The following is a 27,737-nucleotide window of genomic DNA, read 5'->3' as shown; positions in this document are numbered from 1 at the left end:
GGGGGGCACTAATCGCGATGCTGTCTCTCTTCCCCAGACTGACCTGGCTAACTGTTCAGTGATAGGACGCAACCAAGGTAGAAGTTAAACGGTGTTCAGAGAGCGGAAAAGACTTGGCCGTCAGCTGTTTACCCGCTTTTGCTTTGGCGCTCGTGATGTGGTGTGACGTGATTAACACGCGCCCTTCAGGACAGGCTCTGTCGGGGCAGGTCGGTTGGCTGCGGCTTGGACTGCACACGTCATACGATGCCGTGTTGTAGACATGTAGCACGAGAGCGTGGTTCGTGACAACGGAATTGTGGTGATCATCAACTGATTTGATGACACCTCGAAGGGCGTCGTCTGTGATGGAGTTCGTCTGTCATCTTTCAAATCGACCATATAGATCGTGCCACAGTATAATAGAAAGGGACGGCGGGCCCCCCCACACGACAAAGGACACATCACCCAACTGCCAACTGCCAACCGTCCTTCTATCCTCCAACCCAACCCAAGCGGTGCCCCCCTTACAGGGACCCAAACTACGCCCCGGGGGGCAATACGGCCCCTACCACCCACGCCAGTAGAGGGAAAGGCGGGTTTGGATGCCGCCGCCCGCCCTCCCGCCCGCACCGAAGCTCTATCAATCACTCGCTGGCGGCCCCAGCCGTGGACCCGGGCACCATGGCACGATGGCGCTGGTGGTGGTCTGGTAGGTGGCGTAGTCGGGGTACTTGGAGGCGCTGATCCGCTCCGTGATCCAAAGCGACCCCGCGTGCAACAATATCGTAAGGCCCACAGGACCCACCGCCGCCCAGCCCAGCAGGCAGCGGGCCGGCAGCGCGGCGCACAGCAGGTAGAAGCACCACCACAAGCTGTACTCGCCTGCGGACGCAAAAGTATGCAGCGCGGTGTGATGCATGTACAGAAGTTGATTGCGCCAACAGCAACACAGCTTGAGATCACATAAATGTTCGTCAACTAGCTATGCAAGCGCATAGCTAGCTTTGCCCATGTGTCGTCCATCGATGCTCGATGCATCATACCCCATACCCACCAATGCCCCTGAATTCCTGAACAAGAACACACACCATTGCATTTAAATGTACGAATGAACAAATGTACGAAAGCACGAGTGTATATATAAACCCTGGTCATATAAAACCTGTCCACTTACAGAAAAAGTTGGGATGCCGGGAGTATCGGAACAATCCCGAAGTCCGAAAGCCGCGCTTAAAGTCCCCCTCCCGGGGCAGCCGGCTCGCGATCAGCTCGTACTTCCGCTTCTGAAAGGCCCACTGCTGCTCATCAGCCAGCGTCTCTCCCAGGCAGAACAGCGCGAAGGCGGCGGCTGCAGCCAGGTCGATGGGGCCCAGAGGCACCGGCGGTGCGCCGGGCTCTTTGCGGCCTAGCGTCGCCGCCACGAACGCGGGCAGGGACAGAGACAGACACAGTGCATGCTGTGCAAATGCGACGAAGACCAGATTGAAGACCTCGAAAAATACCTGGGGGGCGGAAGAGGAGTCGGATGAAGGGACTGAAAGACACGATCATTTGTAAGCCGGAGAAACAACTGCCGACGGCCCAAGCACTAACCGCTGCTGATGGAGTTAATGAGGGAAAAAGAGGAATCGCTGGGCGGAGGGGAAGGACCAAGAATGTACGGCACAAATGGTACCAGAAGGCGCCATGAGCCGTGTGTCAGTGTCATCTCGTATTTATATACATATGGTTATCCAGGTTAGGCACTACTGGTAAGGCAGGATCATTGTCTCCAGGAGATCCCGGGATTGAGACTTGTCAGGGTTAAAAACATTGAGATTAGTGCTAAATCTAGAATCTCTAGTCGATGGTCAGTGATGACCATAAGAGTATCCTTCTAAAATAGGCAATCCATTAGATATTGTTTTAAACAGATCAAAAACAATAGAAGCTCAGTAGATAAATAACCTGCGAGCCGACCAGGAATGGAGTTGGGCCGCCGTCGGTTCGGCAGAATCCGTTAGATGCTGGTGGTGGGTGTGGAACCTGAGCGGTCCGCTGAGATGTTGACTAGGGTGACTAGATGAGGGTGCCCCGAAATACCGGGGAAGGCAGGGTTTCGCAGGGTAGCTGCCACGGGTGAAGATATACCCCCCTGTTCCACACAACATGCATACGATGCTGTAGGTGGAAAACATTTGCCAAGCCTTAACGTCAAGGACTGGACTGTCTGTCTGTCTGTTAATTTGTTTATTAAAGTGTTCGCCGATGTGCTTACCGGGTGCATGATCTTACGAGCTTCGGGCCATCTGCAGCAAAGGCGGGCGACAGAGACCCGCCGGGGAAGTGGCGCATAACGGATAATCTGGTTGAGATTCCTTCAGAGGACCTCTGCTGCACCTCTGCAGTACAAGTCCCCATCTGCCTGTTCACAAACCCCATTCGGGTCCACGCAGGGCTTGCTGACGTGTACCCCACACCCCACGCAACCCATGGGCAGTTCCACTGCGCGCATATGAGTCCCAAAATACTGTCACTACACAGTGACCCCACTGCGAATGTGAAGAGGTGACTGTCTGAGAGGGGTAAGGCGGGACGGTGACCCTCCTGCCCCGCCCGCCTGACTACCTGTGGTCCTCAAACCGCGGATTGTAGCCGCCTCTGCGCCAGAAGTTGAAGGTCAGGCGGCAGCCCCAAGCCGTCGCCAGAGCGGTGGCAAGAAGCAACCGCGGGTCAGCGCCAGATCCGGCAATAGCAGAACCAACAGCGGTCAGCAAGCTGGTGATGTTGGATCCGGTTCCAGTCGTACTCTGAGCTTTTATCGTATGGCGTACGGCAGCCAGCGCAGCTGCCAGGTCCTTCCGTGCGAAGATGGCCACGTAGATGGGCGGCAGGATGGACCTGCACGGCGGGGTTCTGGTTAGGATTCGTGGAGCTTTTTCAGATACGAGTATGCTGATGATGAATGAAAGCCACGTGTCAGGAGTGAGGCCTAAGCCTCGGACCGTTTATGCATTAACTGTAATTTTGTTGGCTGCAAGCCACGTCATGGCCATCGTTCGTCGGCCCGTGTGGACCCGAAGAACATACCACATGCGGTCGACATGAGAACAATTTCGAGTCACTACGTAGAGTAGCCAGCATACAAGCGCGGCACCGAGCGCCAGAGCCTCCGCCAACACCAGTGGCGACCCGTGGGCAAACAACGCTTGCAGTGCCCCAGCTGGTTGAACTGGTAGAATTGTCAGGATATGGAAAAATTCGCGTGTTGCTTCAAGGGCTTCATTAAGCTCTTGCCCATAGGCAGGGCAAAGTAACCGATAGTCCAGCGGTATCGCGGCCATGGAAGAAACACGCCAATCAGCGTTCTAGTGAAAATTACTTTAGAAAATGAGTTGGCCCGTCATAATTTCAAATTACGCACTGACGGCTTCATGTCGCACAGTCGCAGATAATTTCTACACCGGTAACGGTATAACGAAACCGTACATAGCGCCCTTTTGCCCCTCAGAGCTTACGGAGTAAAATGCTTTTACAAATGTTTCCCACTTCTGTACTAATAGGACGCACCACAATTCTCACGCAAATTACAACTTCCCATCGACTAGCCTAACCGACGAGTCCATGTGGTTGCAACTGGGCTCAATCGCTGCCGGTGCGCTTGCCCTCGCTTCTCTGCATACCTATCTTGAGCGGCAACTTGGCATTAAGAACCAAACGGGCAAAGCCAGCTCCTCTTCTTCGGCGGCCGAGGCTGCAAAGCAGCTCCCCAAACCCGACGGACAAGCTCCCTCTCACAACGTTTGGCAAGCTCAGATCTGGCAGCAGGCACAAGGCGTAGCGCGCAAGCTTAAGAAATAAACCTTCTCGTTTAGGACCGCATCGCCGTCATCGAATTTGCCAGCTGCAGTCAATCGCTGGGAAGCCATGCAACTTATGAAATCGCTGGCATATGGCCCTGACCCACATAACTACGGATCAGATTGCACACCTTCCGGAAAACGCGTTCGCTCGCTGTGCTCCAACACATGGCGACATTCTCTGTCCTGGACGGGCTTCGAGCGCCCAAGCGGCAACTTTCCCCAAGCGCCTCTCAGTGCCCCGGCATCCCGAACTCCCCTCACCAGAACCACGCCCACCATCCAATACCATTGCTTCACCTCATCCACAATCTGCTCGGCCTACTCCCGTACATCCTGGCGTACGGCAATCTTGAACGAGGCCAACGAATCGTCAACAACCGACCCCGAGGAAACTCCCTCCTCGCAACCCACCGCTACAGTTGATGCTGCTTCCAGGGACTTTAGTTCTCGTTTAGAGCCGAGCGGCAGCAGCAGCAATAGCAGCAATAGCAACGGCGATGATAGTGACGGTGGTGGCAGCGGCACCCTTACGGCAGGCGAGCTGCGGGTCAAGCTGTCTCTGGCTGCCAGTAGCGGTAGATTAGATCTAACGGATTGTCGGTTGCGGCAACTGCCGGAGGAGGTACTGCAACTAACAGAACTGGAGGTGCGGTGCTGGATTGGGCTTTTCGCTGGGTTGGGAGGAGGGAAAGAACCAACTCCTCCAACATCAAAAAACTCCTTCCGACCTTTTCTTCCGGAATCCAGGGGGGGTTTAGGGTTTGGTTGCCGGAGAGGTACAATGGCGGCGGCGGGGTGGTAAAGACCTGGACAACACCTCCCTCCCTTCCCCCCATTTTCCCCCCGCCCCCAACCCCCAGGAGCTTCAGTTGTCCGGCAACTGCCTGACCGAGCTGCCCGACTCCCTCTCCCGCCTCACCGCCCTGCGGCGACTGGGTCTGGCGGGTAACCAGCTCACCCAGCTGCCCCCCGGGGTGGGGGCCCTCACGGGGCTGGAGGGACTGTGGCTGCACGGCAACCTGATCAGGCGCCTACCGGAGCAGCTGGGGCGACTGGGGGGGCTGAGGGCGCTGTCTTTGGCGGGTAGGAGGAGGGGGGCCTGGGTGGTGGGGTGGGTGGTGTGGTGGGTGGGGTGAGAGGTGAGGTGGGGTGAGAGGTGAGGGGGGAAAAGGGTGTTTCGCTGCGGTGGGCGTTGTTTCCCGCGTTCCGTTTGTGTTGAGGCACGCCGGAGCGATTGCGTCCGGAGATCTGCAGGATCACACAGGTAAGCCAGCCGCAGGGAGATACAGACAGACAGACAAACAAGTGGAGATAGAGGCACCTATGGGAGCGGAAAGTGGGGCACCTATAGGTGCGCCACTTGTCAGTCATCTTCGTGCTCTACGTGGCTCCATGTCGCGTTCCCCCCTCCTTTCCCCCCCCCGCCAATCTCCAGGCAACTGCCTGCAGGCCGTCCCCCCGGGCTCCCTCCGCGGCCTCACCTCCCTCACCGACCTGACCCTGGCCGGCAACCGGCTGAGGTCCCTACCCCCCGGGGAGCTGGAGCCCCTCACACGGCTGAGGAAACTGGCGCTCAACGGGAACAGACTGGGCCAGGAGGGGGAGGAGGAGGGGGAGGAGGAGGAGGGCGAGGGTACTGCTACTGCTACTGCTACCTCCTGGTTGGGTGTGGGTAGTCACATGACGGGGCTTACGGAGCTGATGTTGCAGGTGGGTGGCCCGGGGGGATGTGGAGGGGAGGGGGGGAAAGACGAACCACACACGATTGAGGCTGCTGCCAGGGCAAGAGAGTATCAAACGTAGAACTGACCGAAAGGCGTCCGTGAAGACCGCGACCTCGGGATGACGAAGTGAAGAAGATGTCGGAAAGACTACCTACCTAAGCCGCCAGGACAATAAAAGCAGAAGAAATAGTAATGCCAAGCCGTAAAGAAGTAGGTGTGGAAAAGTAGGGGAGGGGGGGAGGGGTAGAGGGGGGGAGGGCTTGACTTGTGTTGTGGTCCTGGCGGCTGGCGCTCTCCCCCCCCCGGGTGCGAATTTGTTACCCGATTTACCCCCCAAGCTATACCCGCGTTCGCCCCATTCTCTCCCTGGCTTGAGCTTTTCCCTTCTCTCTCCCCACCCTCGCGCCTCCGCCGTCCCCTCAGGGAAATTGTTTGAAAAGGGTGGATCCAGCTATATTTGAATGCCCGGTACGGCAACCGGGGATTTGGAGGTTGGGGTCTGAGGCAGGGGCCCTGGGGGTGACAAGGCCACGCGCCAGGGTTGTGCACCTTTAACTGTCGTACTGTCGGTCATTCAGCCAGCTGGTCGTTGGGACAGTTGCTTCTTGCTTATCATGCCGCTTATCCCCCCGCTTCGTGCGGTTGTTTTCCTAGCCGTTGCACATACACCTTTCCTCCCCCTCCACTCCCCCCCTCACTCGTCTTCTTCCCCCCACCTCCCTTCACCTCCCTTCATCCCCCACAGGCCCTACAAGAGCTCTCCCTGGCCGACAACCAGCTTACTGAGCTACCCCCCAACACAGCGGCCGCCACCTCCCTCACGCGACTGCACCTCTTCGGGAACCGCCTCACCCGCCTCTCCCCCCGCCAGCTGGCCGGCTTGCCCTCCCTGGCGTCGTGCTGGCTGGAGGGAAACCCGCTTAGTGGGGATGTCGTACGGCAGCTGATTTCGGTGGCGGCAAGTGGCGCGATGCCAAAACTCAAGGCGCTCGGACTGGATCAGACACAGCTTTCCGCAGCAGCAACAGCAGCAGCAGCAGCAGCTACGGCGAATGGCCCAGCAGGGCCGGGGCTACTGCCTGGCGGCAGTAGCAGTGGCGGCGGCAGCGGTGTCGTACTGCCATCAAATGTACGAGTGGGATGTGTTCTGGGCCACGGGCCCGGGTACTTCAAACTGCAGTACGGACCGCAGCGGACCACCACTACCACCACCACTACCCCCGCCGCCACACACACAGGCGCCAGCCGAAGTGGTGATTCCTCTGGTGGTGTGGGTGGGGGAGGTGAGGGCGGCATCGTCACCAGCAACGAGGTGTTGGTGGTGGCATTCGGCAGCGCTCCGGGGACCCCAAACTGGGGCGGTCTGCTGGGTAAAGTCTACCGCTCGGCAGCCGCTGCAGGGGATGAGGGCAGGTGCGTGTGTGTGTGTGGGGAGATGTGTGCTTGTGTGAGGGGCGGGGGAAGCGTGATGGTCATATGGGGGGGGGCCCCCTCACCCCACCTCCCACCCCGTACCTCCTCCCATCTTCCTACTGGGCGAAGGTTCCGAAACTACCTGAGGCAGTTGCTTTGGGCGTCGGCAGTCTCCCAGCTACATACATACATACATACATACATACATACATACATACATACATACATACATACAGGGGAAGGTGGTTAGCGAATAGAATGGAGTCACGTGTGTATTGTGATGAGGTGACTGAAGGAGAGTGGAAATACAGACAGACAGATTTACTGATACACGGCCAAGTAACGAGAGGCAGTTGTGGCCATCACCGCCACAACCGCCACTGTCAACCCCCCACCCCACCCCCACCCCACCCGCTCCCCGCTCCTCCAAAAATAACCAATCAGGTACTTCGATGTTCTGTACGTAGCTGATCCTTCACGTGACTGGTACGGCGGCGGCGATGATTCAGTGTACGGCTACTACCGTACCCGTCTGTTGTCGTACACCCGTCACTACCGGCGAGTACTGCTGCTTGGGGACTCCATGGGGGCCTCTGCGGCCCTCTTGTTTGCTGACCTGGCCACTGCCGTACTGGCGTTCTGCCCCCAGGTACGGCACAGTCTGGGCTTCGGTTGCGTTCGGTGTTCGGTTAGGGATCTGGTTAGGGATTTGGTTAGGTAGTTAAAAAAGCTTCAACGAGGGTATTCCTGTCTCCGGGCAGTGTCGGTCTCGGGGCCTCCAAAGCTTGAGTCTCAGCTGTCTGTCTCCCCAACTCTGGTGTCGTTACGTCGTACTGCCGTCCTCCTCCTCCTCCTCCTCTTGCTTGGGATCACCTTCACTCGCTCGCGGTTTGTCTTCCCCCTCCCCCTCCACCCCCTCCTCCTCCACCCCCTAATCTAACCCCCTGTCGTCGCGAATGTTGGTGGCGGGGTTGGTGTCGCTCAGGTAGACCTGACGGCCGCCTCCATCCGGCCTGGCCGCCAGACGGAATGGCTGACGCGGTTTCGGAGGCGGCTGGAGGGCGCCGTACGGTCCTCCCGGGGGGAGCTGTCCGTGCTGGTGGGTACGTGGCAACATGACCTGGCGCAGGCCAACCTACTGCCGCAAGCAACAGCAACGGCAGTGGGAGTGGCGGGGGCGGCGAAGGCGGCGGCTGGGGCAGTGGAGGCCAGCAGCTCCTGCGGGGATGCGGCTTCGAGTGGGCATCAGGACGAGAGGAGGAGGGGCTTTGCGGCTGCAGGGGGGATGCAGGAGGCGGTGGAGAGGAGGGGGGGTTGTAAAGAGGCGGGTGCGGAAGATGGAGGCGGGCAGCTGGGCTGGCGGCGGGGGACGTGGGTGGGTGAGGGGGGCGGGGGAAGGGGGCGCCCGGAGGGGGCGGTCCAGCGGCGACCATGGGCTTGGGAGGAGCAGCCGGGGGCGGGGGAGGGAGGGGAAGCGGCGGTAGGGGACAAGACCGGGCCGCATGTCCAGCGAGGGTGGGGTGGCGGTGGCGCTTTGGGAAATGGCAGTGGTGGTGAAGGTGGAGGCGGTGTGACTGTCAAGGTGTTCTCGGTGGACAGCCACCGCCTTGCCGCGGCGCTGGATGCGCGGGGGCAGTTGGTGCCCTTGGTGCGCGACGCGATTCGGCTCCAGCTTGGGTTGCGATCTGGGAACGTGCGTATCGCCAATTTGCTATAATGTGAGGAAGTGTATATTGAGATGATACGGCAGTTGGGGATGTGCATTTAAGCTTTATGGTTCTGGACGTAGCGAGTGGCGCCTGCAGGGAATAGGTCGTATTACGGCCTTACGGGCATATGCCACACCCGCACGGCCGTATGCTCATACGGTTCATACGGCCTGCACTAAAACCTCACGTGTGTCGGTCGGGCAGGTAATGGATTAATTCAAACTGTCTCCCTGTGCCGCTGTGCGGTCGGCGGGAGCCTATTAACATGTATCGCTAGCTTCCAAGTAGTTACGAAGCACGTCCTACTTTTGGAGGTTTTCAAGACAGCTACCTGTAAAGCGTAATTATGTCAGGAGCTCATAGTAAACTGCTGTACAGCAGTATCGGGCAAGACCAGTGACTACATGGTTTTCGGAAGTCAGTTGTCATTGTACTGGCGACGTGATGTAGTCGCTAAAACACTGCACAAAAAATATTTGCCCGAATAAATATCACCATACGTGTTTGGCTGCTTGGAACGGGTATCGCACGTAATGCTAGCGACTGAGCGCACATGAAACGGTTGGAACCTACCCGTACAGCTTTTTGAAGCAAGTGCAAGTGGAAGCTGTGTTGGTGAAGCAGGTCACACAGCACCCTCTTCCGCTTCTTTTTTTGATGCTTTGAGGTGCTTAAAATGTTTTCCTGCTTTGGACCTTCCAAATTGGAAGGGCTGCAACATGAGATTGACTCCTTGAAGCTGCTCCTTCAAACCAAGGATGGTGAGCTTGATCGAATGAGACGTCAAGACTTGATGCAAAAACAGAAAGAGGAGCAGCAGACGGAGACTCTGCAGGCAGCAGCTGCGCATGTCGCTCAGCTGGAGGCGCGCTTGATGGAACAGCAGCGAACCAGTAAAGAGTTGGAGGTACAGCTCCGATTGGATTACGAGCGGAAACTAACGGATGCGGCTCAGCAGCGAATCGCTCTTGAAGGCGAGCTTGAAAACTCGCGACAGCGCCTCGCAGAGCAACAGCTCCTGGCGGAACAGACGCGGCTCCAGCTTGAGGAGATGGTGGCCGCGCAGGAGCAGAAGCTTGAATCACTAAAAGAGGATGGGCGGCTAGCTGAGTTGCAGCGGAAGTCGCTTGAAGCACGCCTGCTCGAGGAGCACCAAAAGTTGGATCGGCTCGCGCAGCAGCACAACGTTGAGCAAAGCAAACTGCTGCGCCGATTAGCAAATGAGGAGCACCGCGCGCGCCGTTTCCAGAAGCAAATAGCCAACTTCACGGAGGTGGGTTGCTGAGGTAGTTCCATGTCCTGTGCGTTTGTGCAACACGCAATCATCAGGCAAGCTCCGTGATGCGCAGACCATGGAGGAGGTGTCTAACATCCTGACCGCCGTGGAGAATGACCAGAAAACGATTACCAGCCCAGTCAAGGTGGACAAAAAAGCTAAGGCGTCCGTGGTAAGGATGTCCGCTGGTGTGTGTCTGCTTCACGAGCTGCACCACTGTTGACACGTCGCCGCTACGCTTGCAGGCTGCGGACCACTTGCGCCAGTCCATTGCTTTCTTCAAGTGCTCGAAAGACGAGCAGCCGACAGACCAGGGCGTGGGCCACTCGTGCACCTAGTAGTGCTGCTGACCGCAAGGATGGATGCCTTCTTGGCTTCTCAATAAATGCTACAGCTTCCAGTCCCGGTTCTGGCACAGTATTCTGCCAAAACGTCGGCTTGCGGAGTTCGCCCCTTTTTTGTTTGAGTAGTACTGTCTGTGGCATCTTAACGCAGGGTGTCGGTACGTTTTTTACATGTGTTGTACGGGGTTGCACGCGCGTGCGTCACGTTGTCATGCATTATCATGCAAGGGGCTGTGCTGTATCTATTATATCTTCAGGGTCACCGTGCGTGTGGGGAAGAGGGGGATGAAGGGATGTGGGTGTGTGTAGCCCCACTTGATGCTGCGGGTTATAGCGTATAGGTTGTCGCAACAGGTGGTGAACAGTCCCGGCTTCACACTTTCGTCAACGGTTTCATCTGCTGACAGTGACCGGGCATTGTTGCACCACGAACAGTACAAACGCTGTCAAGTGATGGCCCGGTTGTTTAGGAGTATGAAGGTTGACTGTAAACACAATTGCGGCCTCTATGATGTTTCTCGCCACGAATTTCGGGAAGCTCCGAACTCAGCAACGCCTCATAAATACCCCCAATTTGTCGGATCCCCACGACCCCAGCAAGCATCTTGAGCCAGTCAGTTGGACCGGCAAGGGGGCCCAAGGGTACGAGGACGTGCGACTCTTGGAGTACTTGTACGGCAATGGCGGCAGTTATGCAGAGACAATTCAGCTCTTTTATTCATTCATACATGCATTTTAAGCCGGTACAACACGCGTTTGTGCAACTTAATTCATGGTGGGGTCTAAGGCGAAACTTCTGTTTGGTAGGATGCCTAACAACACTTGAACTTGCCGCGCGACCTGGGATGCTTGAGCTGGGTCCAGTAACAAGTATGACTACTTGCTAATTCGCCACAGTACTGTAGATCATATCGGAAACACAACAACTGCAGCCAACGCGTCGCATCTAGCTGTCAACCAGTGCAAAATCATGCAGAGCCTACACGAATGGCTTCTTGCAGACCCAGCTACGCGGGGCTACATCCTTGAGCGACAACAAGACCAATCACTGGACAATGAGGAGCGAGAGGTTATCAGGCGACGTATGCGGACGGGGAAATGGACGCTCGACCGTGGTGCTGGATATTACGCAACGGAGCGTCAAAAGAGGAAATTGTCTTGCCTTGTACAGACCGGAAAGTATGTGCTTGGCGTGCTGGATGCCACGGTCTCAGCAAGTGGTCTCGGCGCAGCCTGCTAGGTTTTGCTTGGCTTCGTCGAACTGCGAACGCCTCCTCGCTATTTTTCCGCCTGCATGATTAATCTATGTAGGTTCTAGGATTCTGATTCTCTTTTTTCCACATGCCGTTTTAGGCACGCGGGGCGGTCACGTGTCCGCTACGTGGGAATAGACTTTCAAACGTTCTGGACCCACATCCTAAAGAGAGGTACGGCTTCATAGCACTGGATATCGCTATCGTTCACCGTGCCGTAAAGACAAAGGCGAGGGTTGCTGTACGGCGGAGGGAAAGCTTGTCATGCTGGATGTCGTGTGGACCACCCGGTGCGTGGTTACATTCACGAACCATGTGTCCTCGCTGCATCCGATTGTCCAGACTTCTACACCACTGCTGTGAACGCCAAGCTGGTCCAGCTCGTCACCGTACTTGTGGTGTGGTACTTCTCCATGCTGCTAATCTGGAGCACTATCTACTACCTCGTCTGGAGGTGCGCTCCAGGAGGGGGAAATGGAGGGACGGCAACCGCTATACGACACTGTCATCAGGTATTTCGATTAAGGGCTTTCCGTACGAGATCATGGAGTTCAGCTTACCCCGCAGATTGGAGAAGACGTGCTTCGTCGGCTTCCACGGGTTCCGCTCGGCTTTCATGTACGCCACCGAGGTGCAGCAAACCATAGGTGCGTCTGGCCCCCTGCATGGTTTGAACCTCTCTAGGGTTCTCGGGTTCTCGGGTCGAGCGCCAGTCCTCTCCGTCCCTACCAACCCAGTTCCAGTGACAGCAGCCTTTCTCAGCGGTTAGTGGTTAAGCCCTGCGCGGCATCATGTCAGCGTGATGGCCGCGTCAGATAGTGCCCTGCTGCTCCCCATCCCTTACTGCTGCTGCTGTGGCTGCTGCTGCTGTTGTTGATGTTGGTGTTGGTGTTGGTGTGGCTGCTTCAGGTTTTGGGGAGCGAGCGACGGGCGAGTGCTGGTCCGCGGCCATACTCGTATCTATCCATTCTCTACAGGTGGGCCGTGTGCCTTGCGCCACAACACTAGTACTACTACTACTCCCCTCCCATCATAGCCTCCCTCCCCGCCTCCCCATGGCTACGGTTACTGCTCGAACGCGTGGGGGCAGCCTTTTTGCGACACATAGGCCCTTTGAAGTCCTGTCGCGGACATCCTTTCAGCTGCAGTAACGAAAAAACCGTACCCAATTTTTGAGTCCATTCCTCGCTGGCTGTGTTCCGCAGGCCGTGTTGTTGGACAGTGTCATCCTGGGTATTGTATTTTCACGGATCTCCCACCCGAAGCAGCGATCTCGGACTGTTCTAATCAGCGATTGTGCGTGTATAGCACGGCGTGACGGCCAGCTAAAATTGTAAGTTGTTTTTCCTGAGGGGCCGGGCTGGCTGAAGGTCACGAGGCAGCCACATGCCCATTTGGGTCATCCAGATGTTGGTCCACATCTTCTCTTCTTCGTAGTGCGTTTTGAGGGCGACGTCTCGAACTAGCGTTTCTTTTAATGTTGGCCTGCAACTACTTAGTATGTGGGCACGCATCCCTAGCTTCAAAAGGGGCCCGCACGATTCCGCACGCACCGTGCACCGTTTTCCACGTTTTACCTTTCCTTTTTCACCGTGCATATGCATGCACTGTTTTTTTTTATTCGTTTTCCGTTTTGTTGTTCTTCCCGTGTGACCCCCTTTTCAGCATGTTCCGCATCGCGGACATCCAGAAGCGGTCCGTCATCGACCCACGTGTTCGCGTGGTGATGTACACCTGGGGACCTGGACGGCGCACAGCGGAGGGCGAGAGGATTCCGGTTATCGCCCAGGTAGGGGAGGGGAGGGGAGGGGAGGGGAGGGAAGGGGAGGGGAGGGGAGGGAATGGTTGGGAAGGGGAGGAAAATGACACGCTCATCGCCTTTTGCGGCGTGTCACAAGACACCGGTCGCGCTTTCAGGCACTGGCACGACTCCCGGCCCTCTCTTCCCCCCCACCCCCGGATGTGCCGCTGTTGGTTACTTACCCGGCCCTCAGGACATGTCCGTGTCCCTGGACTGCACTCTGCTGCTGCCAGTCACTGTGGAGCACTCCATAGACGAGGCGAGTCCCCTGTTCTGCCACACGTCGCAGAGCCTGGAGGTAAGGGGAGGGGGTGGAGCGACAGGAGTGTGAGGTGGCGATGCCTGGTTGGTATGTCCCACCGGGATGGGATGCGCGTGTAAGTGTTGTGTATGCGAGAGAGCGGGAAATGTTGTGGCCCCGTCATGTGGTTGCGTTAAATGGTGCTCCTATGTTACCGGTTGGAGGCGGCCCCCCACCGTTCTGTTCTGCTCGCTATGCTCTGCTTTGCTTTATTCCTGTGCCCTATCGCACCAACAGCCGGTGCGTCTTTTTTCAGATCCTTTTCCTTGAGAGCACGGAGATCGAAACCTAAAGACTTGGCCTCGGCCTGTAGCGGGCGGCAGTCGGCGGCGTAGGCTACTGCTTCCTGTTTTCGTCCTCCGTGTCCTCCTCCCGTCCTGATTCGTTTCCCTTGGCGGCTGCAGGCGGTGGGTGCGGAGATTGTGGTGACGTTCGAGGCATCCTCCGAGTTGGGCTACACCTTCATGGCCCGACAGAGCTACCTGCCGTCTGAGATCCACTGGGGGCATACCTTCGTGAACGTCATCCTGCCGGCGGCCTTGGGCGACACGCAGCACGAGGTGGACCTGTCCAGGCGGGTGCCCGTGGGTGGCTGTGGGCCGCGGGGGTTTAGAGGAAAAAAGGAATATATCTACAAATCGGACCCTGACGGGAGTTGAACGGGGGCGCGCGCGAACGGGGAAACCACCGATTGCTGCATCGGTGCTAGGATAGATCGTTTTCTGTGGATGCTGCATGTATCGACTTTAGCAAGCAGGATTTGAAGCTGTTGCGGACATATTTTCTGTGAGCTTTGGTACCTGTATGTGCGCTGCGCTTGGCCCTGAGCTTGGTCCTGTGTTGCCGTACGTGCCGTACGTAGGTTTCATGATGTGGAGCCCCAGATGGGCCTCTGTGACGAGATGACGCAGCCGCATCGGCTGAGCAGGAAGGTAGGGAGCTGCCGTATTGCGCAGCCGACTGGAGTCGTGTGCTGTACTGCCGCTGCCGGCGGCTTTCCTTCCGTCATCTCTTTCCTTCATCGCTGTCGACATCGGCGGCGCGGTTCCATTTGAGTTTAGATGGGTCTCTGTTTTCTAATGTGCTGAGTGTCTTTTGCGCATTTACTTCCTGTGTGGCCATTTACTTCCTGTCTGTTCTGCTGCAACAAGCCGTGTTTGGTGGCCCCCTCCTCGCACCCCCTGGTGCCGCCGGACATCAGGTGGTGTTTGGTAGCGGCACGAGCAACGTAGTTCCCGGGCGGCTGCTTCACGAAAACACGCTGGTGCTTTCGGAGGACGCGGTGGTGGCCTGCCGCAACGGCCGGCCGTACTTCATGTTCAGGTACGCGTACTTGTGCGTATACTACGGAGATATAGATGGTCCCCGCTAACACCTGGGTGCGGCACGTAGCTTTTAGCAATCCGCTGGGGCTCTGTAAAATCCTCGGTATCACAAACAACCGGACGGCTGCCGGCTGGATGGTTGATTTCTGCTGCTAATGGACTTGAGCGGTTGAGTAGGTGATGATACGCAGAGCTTGTGGCGGCGGAAGATGTATCCCACGTGAGGCAGCTTTAACAGTGTAGGCATCCCCGGCTGCGACGCCGTGTAGCAACATGAAGCGCCGTCGTCGTCGTGCAGTAGCAGCTGTCGCTCTGGTGCTCACCCCCAGCCCTAGGTGCGGAGCGCGCACAGCTGGCCGGGGGATCGTCACCGTGGCTGTGTCTTCCAATGGAGAGCATTGAGCACCTTTGGACGCGCCGCTGGCAGGTGCCTCTCCTCTAAGGGCTGAGAAAAACCTGAAGACAGCCCTCTCTCTAACTGGGTACTCCCCGTCGTCGCCCTGGTGCTGCTGCTGCTGCTCGCAGGCTCGGGGACACCTTCCCCGGCCACGTCATGGACGTGCAGGTGCGCGGGATTGGGCATGGAAATGGGCGGGTACTCATGGTGACTTGAAAGCCCGTTACGTTACGGGGGCCGTTACGGGGCCGTTACGGGGCCGTTTTGCACAACCCTGAGTTGGACCTCGGAGAGCAGCCACCTCTTGAGAGCCACCACATGCCGACACCAACACCGCCGGATGGTGTTTCCCCGCACTGGTGACGCCGAAAGGGGGTTCCTCCAGATCCACCACCTCGCAAGGCGTAGGCATCCATTGACCACCTTCCCCGCCTGTGGCAGCTCCGGATGGGGCTTTGTGGCGCCGGTGTTTATGCGTATGCGGAGGCACACCATCTGTCCCGGTCGGGATGGTTCGGTGGTCTCGGAGGGGGGTTCCCCGGGGTACTTTTATACAAGCACAGTACAATGCTCACCAGCGGGCTGGCACATGTCGTGTGACTGTCGCGGTGTACGGCAGGTGTCCGCTCACCTCTATCGGTGGCACACACGACACACGGCGGAAGGGGAGTTGCTGCCGTACGAGGAGCACCCGTTGAAGCTCGAGCCAGTCGACTTGTTGCTGAGGTAAAAGAGGTGATCCGAACCCCGTTGGGGATTTTGGATTTGGGTTTTAAGGTTGCAAATAAGCGGCTCCGTGTGCAGCTTGAATCCTGCGGAGCCGGTCGTCGTCTTTTTAAGCGTCCGGAGCTAGTGTGCTGCGACCTTGCAGACATGCATTAGCTGGACGACAAGATCCTGTGAAAGTGCAAGAAGGCCGTGTGGTACACAGCCCAATGACCCGGAGGAGCGGGGGAACACAGCCGAGCACCACGCTGAACCACGCCTTGTGCTCTGCTCAATCACACCCCGCCTGCTGCATGTGCGCCTTTGTGTTTGCGTACCTGTGAGTTTGCAACCATTAGAGGCTTCACGCTTGCTGTAGTCCTGATGCGCCGCACGTTGTGGCCACCACCACCCACATACACGGCAACCGAGCCCCGGTCCTCCAGCACCTGGCGCCGCTGCACCCGGTCGCAGATATCCGGTCACGGTGTTTCACGAGCTGGACCCCGCTTACAGCCCTGTGGCGCACTGGGCCTCCCAGCGGGGGCTGTTGCAGGACGCGGATGCGGAGGTGGTCGTGGTGGCCAGGGTAGGCGTGGGGTCGAGTCAGATGTAAGGGTGTACGCCAGTTCGCGATCAGGCTGGTCGTCGTCGCTGCTGTGAGGACGCGTTTAAACCGGGGCCCTGTGACAGGAGGCAGTAATAGTAATAGGGCACATCACGTTGCATAAAAAAAAAGTCTTGAATTGTTTGGGCGTTGCTTTTGTTTGGATAGTACCCCACGTGTCATAGGCGTAACGCACACGTCAAGGGAGGTAGGCGATGGGTGAAACACGAGTTAGCAGGAACGGCACAGGATGTGTTCGTGTGATATCGTCAACTGGGGGAGCTCGTTTCGCTCCACGTCTGAATGCTCGAGGGAGGGAAAGTATCCACCGGGGCGTCTGGGGACTGTCGGGGACTGGGTTGGGCTGCATGTCAACCGGTGCGTGAAACGTTCGTGTTCTTTTCCTAACACCTGGTCGTCCCCCTGTGTCCTCCCTTCTCTCCCGCCGGGATGTGCCCTGCCCTCCAGGGGACGCTCTACTCCCGCCAGGAGGTCGTCACGAGGACGCGAGTGTACAGCGTGCTGGGCGACGTCAAGGTGGGCTGCGGGGCCCTGAGGTCCGCCTTTGCAAAGCGACAGACCTTGGATGGAGACCCAACCGGATGGAAACAGCAGGACGATGGTTTTCTTTTGTGTATGGCGATACGTGATACACATATGGGCCTTTTGCATACACACACATATATGCATGTATATATATGCATGTATATAAATGGTTCTTCCCGTTTTGGAAAGGCGGCCAAATGTCATCACGTTCACAGGGAAGCGCGTAACACTGCTGTAACGAAGCACCGGGATGTACGAAAGCAAAAGCTATCAAATTCCTAACTGTAAGCTGGTATGACCTGTTGGTCCGACTTGTCGGTACGACTTGCCTGCCTCGCCTTTCGTACAGTGGGGCCACGCGTTCCTGCCAGTGGTGCTGCCTGGGAGCGGTACCGCCGCCCTGGGCACTTCCTCCAAGCTGGGAGCTGCAGTGGACTGGAGCCACTTTCACGCCACGGCGCCCATCACCATGTCGCAGATGTCGGAGGTGCAGGGAACACCGGTGGGTCTGCATAGGGATGGGCATGGAGGGGGGAGCATTGCCTGACGTCAGTCAAAGCCCCTGTAACCCCAACTAAGGGTGCTGCCGCTTGCTGCCGCCTGTAGTACCGGGCAAACAGACGAGGTTTTGGGTTTGTGCACGGCGCTCTTCTTGTCCTTGTTCGTCAGCTGGGTCTCTGATGCAATGACGGGGTTGGGCTGAGCAGGACCTGGTGCACCATACGCCCCGTGGTGCAGCTCCTGTTGTGCCGCTGTTACCTTTTGTGCGCCCCAAACTCGTCCACCATTGTAAAAACCCGTAATGGTGCGTCGTTGGCAAATACACATGGAGCGCAGGCGTCGTTGTCTCCGCGACCGAGCACCATGGGGGGTAATGCTGTGGATCTGGGCACCCCTACCCTCGCCCCGACGTTCGCGCCAACGTTCGCTCCGTCGTTCACCCTGCAAGCTACGCCCCACTTCCCGGGCACCGGCGGCTCCCGACTGGTAAGAGAGAGCGGCTGGCGGCCGACTGGGGCCGACTGGGAAGTCGGCTGTGTACCATTTGGAAGGGATCTTGCTCGCTGCTGAGCAGCAGCAGCAGGTGGTTGTAATCTCAACCTTCTTCGGTCGCATTGTTTTTCGGGTAGCAGCGGCATGTTGGATTGTGGGATTTCCATACCCTACTGTCCACCTGTTATGCTCGTGCGCAGCCCCATTGGCTCCAATGTCCTAATGTTATTGGACATAACATTAGGGCTCGTTGTTTGGTCCCGAGGTGAGTCACTCGTCGTGCGTGCGCCTGGCGGTCTAATGACGCCGCCAGACAAGCAGGCGACCGCAACTCATGTGGCTGTGGATGTTCCCCCCGGGCGCAGGGCCGACCGACTGTTCAGCAGCCGCTGGCGCCTTCTCTCGCGTTTTCCGGGATGGATCGCAACGGCTCTACGGGTTCACTGAGCAGCTTATCGCAGCAGCTGTCCCAACCCGGCCCTCCTGTCGCAACGCCTGCTCCGGATGCCGCCTACCCGGCGTCTGCGGCCCCAGCCCCGCAAGGCCAACTAGCACTACAGCTGCGCTTGCCTTTGGCGCAGCAGTTCCAGAGGCCCGGCATTCAGCGCAGCCCATCGGCGCTTTTGTTGCAGTCAGGAGGAGGTGGAGGTGACATCTGCCAGAACAGGCCGGCAAGCACGTTGGGGTTTGTGGCGCCGGGGGTGATGCCGCCGGGCTTCGCCCGACGTACAGGTGTGGACGACGACGACTGAGGGAGAGCTTCGGGAATGCAACACGCCGCTCGGATGCTATGCCTGGATCATAATTATACGCTCGGTCATATGTGTGGCTAAAGTACAAAACGCGCCGGGCGGAGTTGCCATTTGAGAAAGCAGCAGGGCCAAGCTGCTGGTTGCAACACGCCAATATGTTCATTCCTGTCGATATGCATCAATTGCTAATGCGTTTTTGTCCATGTTACTGGCCTGCTGGCCGCTAGAAGGGGCCTGCTGGTTGCTAGAAGAGTAGGAGTGTAACGCAATGCTATGTGTTGGATCGTCTAGTATCCATGGGCCATCAGCGTATGTTACGACGAGGCTGCAGTCATCATCTTGCGTTTGCCGAACGCACGGGCCCTCCGTCGTCATCCCTCCTTGCGGCAGATGATGACGCCGCCGCCGGTGGCAACAGCGACGAGCCCAGCTCAACTGGCAACACGACGACGTACGACACAGGAGGCCACTGGCTTGGTCTGCGGCGAGCGAGCGTCACGACCGCCGCGTCTGCTGATACGCAGGTGGGTGAGCAGGCGAGCAAGATTTCCATCAGAACTTGTTATTATTATACAGCCTGGAACACCGTGGGTACATCCTCCGCCGTAGGCCTTGCACCTGCTGCTGCACTAGTGAGCTCCTTGCCTAGGTTGCCCCATATTCCGTTCCGCACGGTGTCGGTGGATGGACCAACACTGCAGGCGGGGAGGATGCCAACGGAACGGACCTGGCACAGCACTCGATCTCTGTTCGCTGCTTTGGAAAACATCCAGACGTATTTGCAGCAGGAGGAGCTCCACCATCATCCCCATCACCACAGGACGCGTGAAACGGAGGAAGGCGGCGAGCCGGAGGTGCAGACTTACCCGGAGATCACGTAGTTTAATCTATCCTTTTTCTAGCCAGTGTACTGAGCCTACACACACGTGGCTTTTGCGTAATGGAGAGGCTGTGATTGGCAGGAGCAGCGAAACGCGTTATTGCCAGGGCATTTTACGTTTTGCGAAGCCGGACAGCGGGACGCTACATTATGCGCGTATGCTATGCATGCTCTGCTTTCATGAGCGGATGTCGGATAGGTCTTGCGTGATTTACCCACGATGGGATTTCAAGTTTATGAATTCCGGTCTTGCTGCCGATGAGAACGACGTTGTGTGTGTGTGTGTGTGTGTGTCTTGTGGCGGTAATAGTGATGCCTAGTACATCCCTTTGGCACGATTTGTGTTCGCGCAGCAGGTTGCTAGGGAAGCCTTATCAGGCCTACTGTATGCTTTCAGAAGCTCGTAAATATATTTTTTGCCATTTTAGATCTACCGCACAGGAACGACACCTGAAGGACGGCGAGTTATCGCCTGGGGGATCGCCGTATTGGCAATCGTACAAGTTTGGAAACCCTTGTTGACGCTCAACATGCGATTGCCATCTGTTTAAGGTAGTAAGAGTCACCTTTGAAAGGTGGTGTAAAATATATGAGGCGGTGCGTATCCTGAGTCCCTGCCATGGCCCACCATCGGCAAAGGACCCAGGACCCAGCCAGGCCCGCTAGGGCCGAAAACCACAATCAACAAGAATGGCGTTACGAACCGAAATGTGAACGTCCTCCGCAGCAATCCCCACTCTGCAATTTCAGCGTTCGTAACGAGCGAGAGCCCTTCTGAATGCGCAAATCCACGACCCATGGCGCCTACACGATCCTTCCAATTTCATGGCCTAGCTGCTGTAAAACCTAAACTACACCACACCACTCCAAATCCCGAAGACAAATTTCCCGAAACCTACTGCGGAGCCGGCGTTCCGGGATGCTGTCAAGTACGCGAAGTACCGAGTCACTGCACCGCACGCAGCGGACAAAGCGGACCTGAAAAACCCAAAGCCGCAGGTGCGAAGGTGTTGTTAACCATTGACGTGCAAGCACCGGATTCGCCATATACCCCAACAAGCTAAAACAACGATCCGCCGTCGCATGCTCCGTAGGACAGCGGCTGTACCGTCGTGGGTAGGATGATCCGAACCCTGTACAATCTCCCGACGCTCCTCTATTCGTAAGCATCCACGACTGCCGGAAAGGTAACAAATCCGCTCGACAATACCGACGCGCTCCCGACCTTATTCTTGGTTCACATGAAGTCCTCGTCCTCGTCCCCGTTGTCCTCGTACACGTAGTCGTCCAGGCCCGCGGAGAGCCCCTGCTTCCCCATGTTGAGCGTCTTCTTCACGCCCTTCTTCTTTTCCTCGTCTTCCTTCTTCTTCTGCAAACCCGACGACGTTCAAAACCGAGGACGTGTCGTTCAGGTTAGGTTGCGCGCGAACAATTATTTTTCCTCGCAGCGTCCATTCAAAGTTTGCAAATGGTGCCAAACTTGCAAAGGGCTTTAAGCCTGAGGACGCAAGGTTGATCCGACACGTCTTCCCCCGTTCCTTACTCAAGCCCGCCCCGGCCCTAACTTGCACGGCAGTGACAACACACCTTGGCCTTGTCGGACCGTACTCCTGCCAACGATGTCTCCACGTCCTTCACCTCCTCGGGCCCTAGGGGCTCCACCGCCGCCTTGACCAGAGCCTTCACGAACGCCTTGTAGTGTTTGGACTCCCGGTGCAGGACCACATGCCGCGCCACAATCTCGGCAGCAAACTCCTCAAACTCCTTCAGCGTCTTTGGCAAGAAACTTTCCAAGGGCTTTAGCGTTGACGCGTCACCAAAGAGCTCGCGAGCAGCGTCAAAGTCAGCCTGCTCCACAAGCCTGTGAATGTGCGGTGCGGGGAGGAGGGTATGAGCTGCATCGAAGCTCCGGACGGCAATATTGAGAGGGTAACGCACTGGTGTGCATGAAAGAAGCCTAGTATGCCGTCACACGTGAAAATGCAGTTCTTTGTTCCTGCGGCAGCGCCTGAACGGCGCCAGCTCTGGCCGTACAACTCCTGGTGTAACCCACATGGTTGAAACGGATAACTGCGTGGTCTATAGTTTAATTTGCGTCAATAGATCCTCATGCTAATCAGGGCCAGGGTGAATTTGGGGAAATAACCGACTTTAACGGACTTAACAAATAGAGCCTGTCGCAACCCACGGTTTACCCGTATTCATATTACTCACATGCGACGTCCTGCGGACACCTTCGACGCCATATTGGGCTAAAAATGACTTAACGGTCAAACCCTCAGCAAAACTCTGCACAAGCCTAAAGCCCTGTAACCCGAGACGCGGGAACGCACTTTTGTTGCCGAAGCTTCTCCGCAATTGGATCGTCAAGAGGGGTATCAATCACCACACGCTCCTCGCGGTACTTCTTTTCCTCCTTCTTCTTTGGCTGCAGGAATTGCAGGTGAAACCAGCTTGGTGTCGAAACAGCGCTCTATAATCACCACAGCCGCAATCCCCAAAGCTTAAAAGGGGGTCAGATATGCGCAAACTTGTGGAAATTGTGATCCAACTGCAGAAGCGGACGTCCTGTCACCTGTGGCGCTGGGACGCTGTGCGCCACGGGCGCTGTAAAGTTTTTATCCTCGTCTTCAAATTGTGACATGACAGGTCCATTGATCATCGCCAAAATGGCCTCGCCCTTGGTTTCAAAGGCCGGCGCCGGCTTAGCAGCCACTGACACTGGCTTTGACAAATCCGACTCAATATCAGCCGTCTCCCAATCATCTAGATCGTCAGCCATGTTTCCCCAATTAGTCGCTGAAGTTTAAAGGTTAGATTGGGGTAACTAAAGCAGTTAGCGAACAATTGTAGGGCGAGCACGATACAGGAACAGTCTGTATATCTCTTTTGCTTCTCAAGCTGTGGATGAACGGAAAAAACGGTATTTAGGATCGCAGCAAGCGGCAAGCGGCACGCGTACGGCAGCTAACATGTCCGCCGGCATTTCCTACTGTTTGCCATGTGGAAAAACCATATTACGATTTGTCACTCTAAAGCTTTAACCTGATTTCTCTGGCTTGCCGAACTTTAGCGCCTGTTGGACACCGACACCGAGCGTAATCACGCTGCCACCGGCGACGATCGCTCACGCAAAACCTAGGAAATCCACTACCGTAGTATGTATATCAACATTTAAGCGCATACACCCTCACTTGCTTTGGACGCGGTCGGGCGTCGTGACGGAACGCCATGGCGAGAGGCTCAGCACCCGAAGGGAGCCCAGTTGTGCCCAGCACAGACGGAAACATAAATGAAATTCAAAAGCCTGGAGAGGGTCCACCCGCTGTGCCGCAACCGGTGGACTATACCGACCTGTATGAGCGCATCAAGGACAAGCCTTGCCGTGTCGTTCAGATCAACCAGCAGCTGGAAGGGTTCAACGGCCGCCCATTTCGGACACGGTCAGATATTATAGAACGTGAGCTTGAGCCGATACACAAGGCACAGACGTTGTCGGAGGTGCACGAAGAGCTTGACGCTGCGGGCCTTCGCCTGAAGCAGTTGGGAGTCTTTAGCCATGTGGAGTTCGTTGCGCACGAAGAGCCGCTGGTGCGTTTGTCAGCTCCTCCACGTCCTCAGGGGCGCTAAGAAGAAGCCAGAGGGGACATGTACAGGAGCGAGGGGGTCCTAGCAGGGGGTCGTAAATGTGCATCGAGGAGGCTTACCAGACTTTTTCGCTTGACCTTCCATTTTAGCCCGTTCCCGTTTAGCCCCAAAGGAGAGGGTTCAGGATTGACACAATCGGCACAAAGCAAACCGCGCACTACATCTGTAAGGGGTCTGTGCCGACGACGGCCCGCAGGACGACCCCTCGGCTTGCACGGTCGACGTGCACCTGGAGGAGACCAACTGGTACAAGATCCGGGCAGCGACCTACGTCGAGGACAGCGAGCGCACCTTCGAGCTGGGGGCATCACTAACTAACGCGCTGGGAAACGCCGAGCACCTGGGCGCGAATTTCGAGTATGGCACCGAAAATAGCCACACCGCCAGCGTGTCGTACAGGCAACCACGAGCGATGGGGCTCCCCTTCCTGGTGCGTCTACGCCAGAGGCTTTTCGTCCTGAGAGGCCGTCCGCTTCTCTACATATGTACATACGTACATACATACAAATGCATATATTGTATGTATCTCAGTCGTGATGGTTTACAGCCCCGGTGTCGAGTGGGCGGCAGGCTGCCGCGGAGCTAGCTGCTCGCTCAGAGCAATCATCCGCGTGGATTGTACTTTCCCCTGTGGGAGCCTGGGGCCTCGCCCAAAGACAAGAACTCAGGGCGGCGGAGCGAGAGAGCCTTGGGAGGGACAAAGACCGGCAAAGAGTAGACAGATGATGACTGACACTACTCTCAAGTCGTAACGTTGCACGGCAACAACCCCCTACTGCCTGAGGCAAACCTCTACTTATGATCGTTTGCCCCATGTATCATCTGACTGATTGCGTGTCGTAGGTACTTGTGTGTGAGCTCCCCTGGGGGACATCAGCATCATGTACGGTTGGCTCTCCACGTGCGTTTAGCTCCCCCCCCTCAACCCCTCGACGCAAAGGCTGGCACCCTAAGCTTTTTCTTTCGGACTCTTTCCTTGTCCCTTTTCCATACGATGTGTATGCGGAAAATTGCGGAAGTCCCGGGGCAGAACTGGGTTGTCGAGAGACGCAGCTCGTGGCGGTCACATGATCAGCGCGTAATGTATATGTGCCGTGCAGCGTTACGTCACGGGACATAGATGCTTTCCATCTGCACTTGTTTTTCAATGTGTTTACAAAGAGAGTCCTGCACCTGCAAGATGTGCTCGTGCTGCCACTACCTGTTTCTCCCCCTCCTCACCCCCTACTCCCCCTTCCATCAGTTGGAGCTGCGGGGCTCCCAGTTGTTCCGCAACAACCAGAAGGCTTCCTCGTACACGGAGCAGCTCCGGGGTGCCGTGCTGGGGTTCAAGAGGTGAGTTGACACCCGCTCGTGGTCCGGGAAAGGGTTCGGGCTGATCTCCTGCTTCCTTCGGGTCGGGCGGTGCACCCATTCCCTTCCTTCGGGTCCTGACCCGAAGGTGGTGGCGCATTGTACTGGAAACAGTTGAACGGCACAACACAAGACAACCAGGAGTGTGTACGTGCATGAACATGTGGGGCTCAGGATGAATGAATGGATGTGTCTGGGGGTGCGGGAGCGGTTGTGATGATGGCGAATATATGGTCGCGTATCCAAATGACAATGCCGTTCTCATCCGCAGCTTGAACGGCCGACACACCTTGGAGTACGAGCTAGGGTGGCGGAGACTCCTAGATCCCTCCAGGTCGGCGTCCAGGGCGGTCGTGGCGCAGGTGAGGGTGAGCAGGTCCCTTGCCGGGCCTTCAGGGGGGATAAGGCTGCTGCTGGCTAGCTAGTGGCATGAGGACTTGGGTTGTGTCCTATGCGGAGGTACGCGGAGACACTTGCATACATGCACCAACGCCCGCCTGGACTGCGCCTCAACCCCCATTCCCGGGCAGATGGGCGACTTCCTGAAATCCGCCCTGCGCTACACGGCAGTAGCTGACCACCGCGACTTGGGGGCGGGTGGTGCAGCGGCAGCACTGGGAGGCGCGGGCTGGGCCGTCAAGTCGACGACGGAGGTAGCGGGGCTGGTACCGCCCAGCAGCAGTGGCGCCGGGGGCAGCAGCCTGGGCACTGGTGGTTATTGCGGTGGTCCGGTGGACAGCACACTGCGGTTCGTTCGCCAGCAGGTGGACCTGGTGGCTAATGTGCCCATGGACGATACTGGGGCGGTGGTCTTCAGTCTGGGGCTGTCTGCAGGTATAGGGATTGAATGATCTGTGTTGTGTGGGGAAACCAGTCGCCATTGAGCGTGAAACCGTGGGTGGGTCAGTTCCGGAGCGTGGACTGGATTGTGCTGGAGCTCAAACGACGAGTTATTCAGCAGTGCTGGTTGTTGTCCCCGCTGTGTGGCGGTGCACAGGTCTACTGTTGCCATGGGGGGAGGGAGCTCTGTCCCGGCCCTCGTGTATTGCGGACCGTTTCTTCCTGGGAGGGCCTTCATCCCTCCGAGGCTTCAAGTACAAGGTGAGGAAGGGGGAAGGGGTCGGGAGTGCCAGGAACGGAACATTCATCCATCCAGAATACATCCCCATATATGTATGTATATATGTATGTATGCCTTCATGAGCCCCCATTATTTACCTCTCTAGCCCTCCGCGGTCGCCGTCCTCCGCGTGACGGTGGACTTGCAGACTTACACGGAGCGGGTCTTATGCTACTTGTACTGCATGCGCACCTGGTTGAACTGGGTTTCGAGTGTAACCCGCCTTGACCTGGCTATGATATGTGTGGCTATGTATGTGTGTCTGTGCGTCTTCCGGTCGCTGTCATCTCCTCAGGGTGCGGGTCCTTCCGACGTGCGGCGGCCGCCAGCGGGCACATCCCGGGGTGAGCAGGCGCAACTTAGCGGCCGACGGGATGCGCTAGGAGGAGACGTATACACCTCCATCTTTGCATCGGTGGGTACCTGTCGTCGCTCTCTGTGATTGTTATGTTTGTGCTTATGATTGTGCAACGTAACGTGGTCTTGTCTTCCTGAACCCCTAATGTCCTTCCCCTAACCCCCTCCCTCTCGGAGCGCAGCTCATGTTCCAGTTGCCGCACCCCGCACTGAAGCTGCTCAACCTGCATGGACACGCGTTCGTGAACGGGGGCAACGTGATGCAGCTGTCAGGTCGGTAAGGGCGCTCCTGGACGTTCTCCTCCCCGTGGGAAGTTCCCTTCCGTTGACTCCCGTTCGCATATTCGAAATTGTTTCCTCGACTTCCCCAACTGTGCGAAACTCCTTTTTCCTGCGCCTCCTGGCACCGCCGCACCCTCTTCTTTCCGGCAATCAAGCGCCTTTCTTTCTCCCTTCTGAAACGCTCACGCGCAACGCATCCGTCCCCTCTACTTGCTTACCACCCACACACCACAACACCTTGCGCACGCCGCACAGGCACGGGTCGCGCTCCCGCGACGTTGTTGTCCGACTTCGGTTCCACCTTCCGGTGGTCGTGTGGCACCGGCCTGGTGGTACCGACACCCTTGGGTCGCTTCGAGGCCAACTACTGCGTCATCTTGTCGTCTCAGGAGCACGACCGGGTCCGGCGGGGAATCCAGCTGGGTTTCGCTGCAAGCAACATGTAGAAGAGAGCTGCTTGCGCGAGAAACGCGCATACCAGCGTATCCATGCGTTGCGAACTTGGCGTTGCTTGCAGTCGCATGGGACGTTGCGGATGAGGGGGCTAAGGCATACATGCTGTAGTCAGAATGGTTCGTGTAAAGGCCTCGGGGGCCTCCGCGAAAGTGGCTCAAGAAAATGTGCGGGTGAGCGATGATGTCGCTAAGAAGGACGAGGAATTGAATCCTGTGTGTGTGTGTATGTGGAACGGTTTAGGGGTGATCTAAACGTGTAAAAGCAGCAAGAGGCCTCTCACCCCGACGTGACTAAAGAAACTCTTCCGTGACACAGTCACCCTATCGCAGCAGCCTTACATCCCAAAGAGCCATGGGGCCATGGCAACCACACACCCCCAAGTAACGGTTAGAGCTCGCAACACGCCGCGCCGCGACATGACATGGTATGCCCACAATGTTCACTACCATCAACACAAAGCATCAAACACATTGACCACCTAAGGTGCTTAACCGATCCGTACCACATCATACCCTTAGACCTCCATTCACGGGCTATGTGTAACACAAACGTCCTTCAGTCGGACATCGCCCAACAGCAGCAGCAGGAGGACAAGCCGCAAAGCATCCATCAAGTCACCAATCCACCACCTAAGGTCCCCATCGCCGTTATGCGTTATACACAACAACCTT

The 27,737-nt window shown here is 57.1% G+C and overlaps 5 protein-coding genes across 5 annotated transcripts; 3 read left to right on the top strand and 2 right to left on the bottom strand.

Moving 5' to 3' along the window:
- Positions 1 to 622: 622 nt before the first annotated feature.
- VOLCADRAFT_87222 (uncharacterized protein) lies at positions 623 to 3,305 on the bottom strand (the record flags this gene model as incomplete). Its single annotated transcript, XM_002946792.1, has 5 exons — positions 623 to 864; positions 1,157 to 1,484; positions 2,240 to 2,270; positions 2,590 to 2,862; positions 3,052 to 3,305. The coding sequence occupies 5 exons, from the start codon at positions 3,303 to 3,305 to the stop codon at positions 623 to 625; spliced, it is 1,128 nt and encodes a 375-aa protein (XP_002946838.1).
- A 938-nt stretch (positions 3,306 to 4,243) lies between these two features.
- VOLCADRAFT_116284 (uncharacterized protein) lies at positions 4,244 to 10,284 on the top strand (the record flags this gene model as incomplete). The annotated part of the gene is made up of 12 exons (XM_002946974.1): positions 4,244 to 4,470; positions 4,685 to 4,907; positions 5,260 to 5,534; positions 5,972 to 6,016; positions 6,294 to 6,510; positions 6,787 to 6,961; positions 7,406 to 7,610; positions 7,947 to 8,060; positions 8,472 to 8,654; positions 9,338 to 9,943; positions 10,020 to 10,118; positions 10,192 to 10,284. Coding segments are annotated over 12 exons (2,460 nt in total), but the record flags the coding sequence as incomplete, so codon positions are not given.
- A 976-nt stretch (positions 10,285 to 11,260) lies between these two features.
- VOLCADRAFT_116283 (uncharacterized protein) lies at positions 11,261 to 18,970 on the top strand (the record flags this gene model as incomplete). Its single annotated transcript, XM_002946973.1, has 18 exons — positions 11,261 to 11,469; positions 11,644 to 11,717; positions 11,886 to 11,997; positions 12,111 to 12,190; positions 12,453 to 12,520; positions 12,749 to 12,876; positions 13,209 to 13,332; positions 13,538 to 13,642; positions 13,883 to 13,885; positions 14,050 to 14,213; positions 14,508 to 14,577; positions 14,847 to 14,968; positions 15,496 to 15,535; positions 15,987 to 16,093; positions 16,547 to 16,661; positions 17,148 to 17,216; positions 17,575 to 17,727; positions 18,584 to 18,970. The coding sequence occupies 18 exons, from the start codon at positions 11,261 to 11,263 to the stop codon at positions 18,968 to 18,970; spliced, it is 2,130 nt and encodes a 709-aa protein (XP_002947019.1).
- Positions 18,971 to 20,384: 1,414 nt separating this feature from the next.
- eif3X (eukaryotic translation initiation factor 3-like protein) lies at positions 20,385 to 22,734 on the bottom strand. Its single transcript, XM_002946791.1, has 4 exons — positions 22,426 to 22,734; positions 22,184 to 22,278; positions 21,438 to 21,711; positions 20,385 to 21,219 (listed from the first exon to the last, which is right to left on the bottom strand). Exons 1-4 carry the CDS (start codon positions 22,630 to 22,632, stop codon positions 21,088 to 21,090), a joined length of 708 nt encoding a protein of 235 aa, XP_002946837.1. The 5' UTR covers positions 22,633 to 22,734; the 3' UTR covers positions 20,385 to 21,087.
- A 347-nt stretch (positions 22,735 to 23,081) lies between these two features.
- VOLCADRAFT_116281 (uncharacterized protein) lies at positions 23,082 to 27,056 on the top strand (the record flags this gene model as incomplete). The annotated part of the gene is made up of 10 exons (XM_002946972.1): positions 23,082 to 23,441; positions 23,695 to 23,928; positions 24,742 to 24,833; positions 25,123 to 25,213; positions 25,382 to 25,582; positions 25,616 to 25,685; positions 25,849 to 25,952; positions 26,267 to 26,386; positions 26,511 to 26,601; positions 26,866 to 27,056. The coding sequence occupies 10 exons, from the start codon at positions 23,082 to 23,084 to the stop codon at positions 27,054 to 27,056; spliced, it is 1,554 nt and encodes a 517-aa protein (XP_002947018.1).
- Between the last annotated feature and the right edge of the window lie 681 nt (positions 27,057 to 27,737).

The sequence above is a fragment of the Volvox carteri genome (genome assembly GCF_000143455.1).
Source record: "Volvox carteri f. nagariensis unplaced genomic scaffold VOLCAscaffold_4, whole genome shotgun sequence".
NCBI lineage: Eukaryota > Viridiplantae > Chlorophyta > Chlorophyceae > Chlamydomonadales > Volvocaceae > Volvox > Volvox carteri.
This window is presented reverse-complemented; position numbering and strand designations above follow the sequence as displayed.

What these genes read in the sequence shown, in the direction of transcription:
- eif3X (XM_002946791.1), bottom strand. Translation starts at nt 22,632, where the DNA reads ATGGCTGACGATCTAGATGATTGGGAGACGGCTGATATTGAGTCGGAT. An exon ending in GAGAAGCTTCGGCAACAAAA is followed by an intron (nt 21,712 to 22,183) that starts GTGCGTTCCCGC and finishes GCACATTCACAG; the next exon opens with GCTTGTGGAGCAGGCTGACT. An exon ending in TACGGTCCGACAAGGCCAAG is followed by an intron (nt 21,220 to 21,437) that starts GTGTGTTGTCAC and finishes TCGGGTTTGCAG; the next exon opens with AAGAAGAAGGAAGACGAGGA.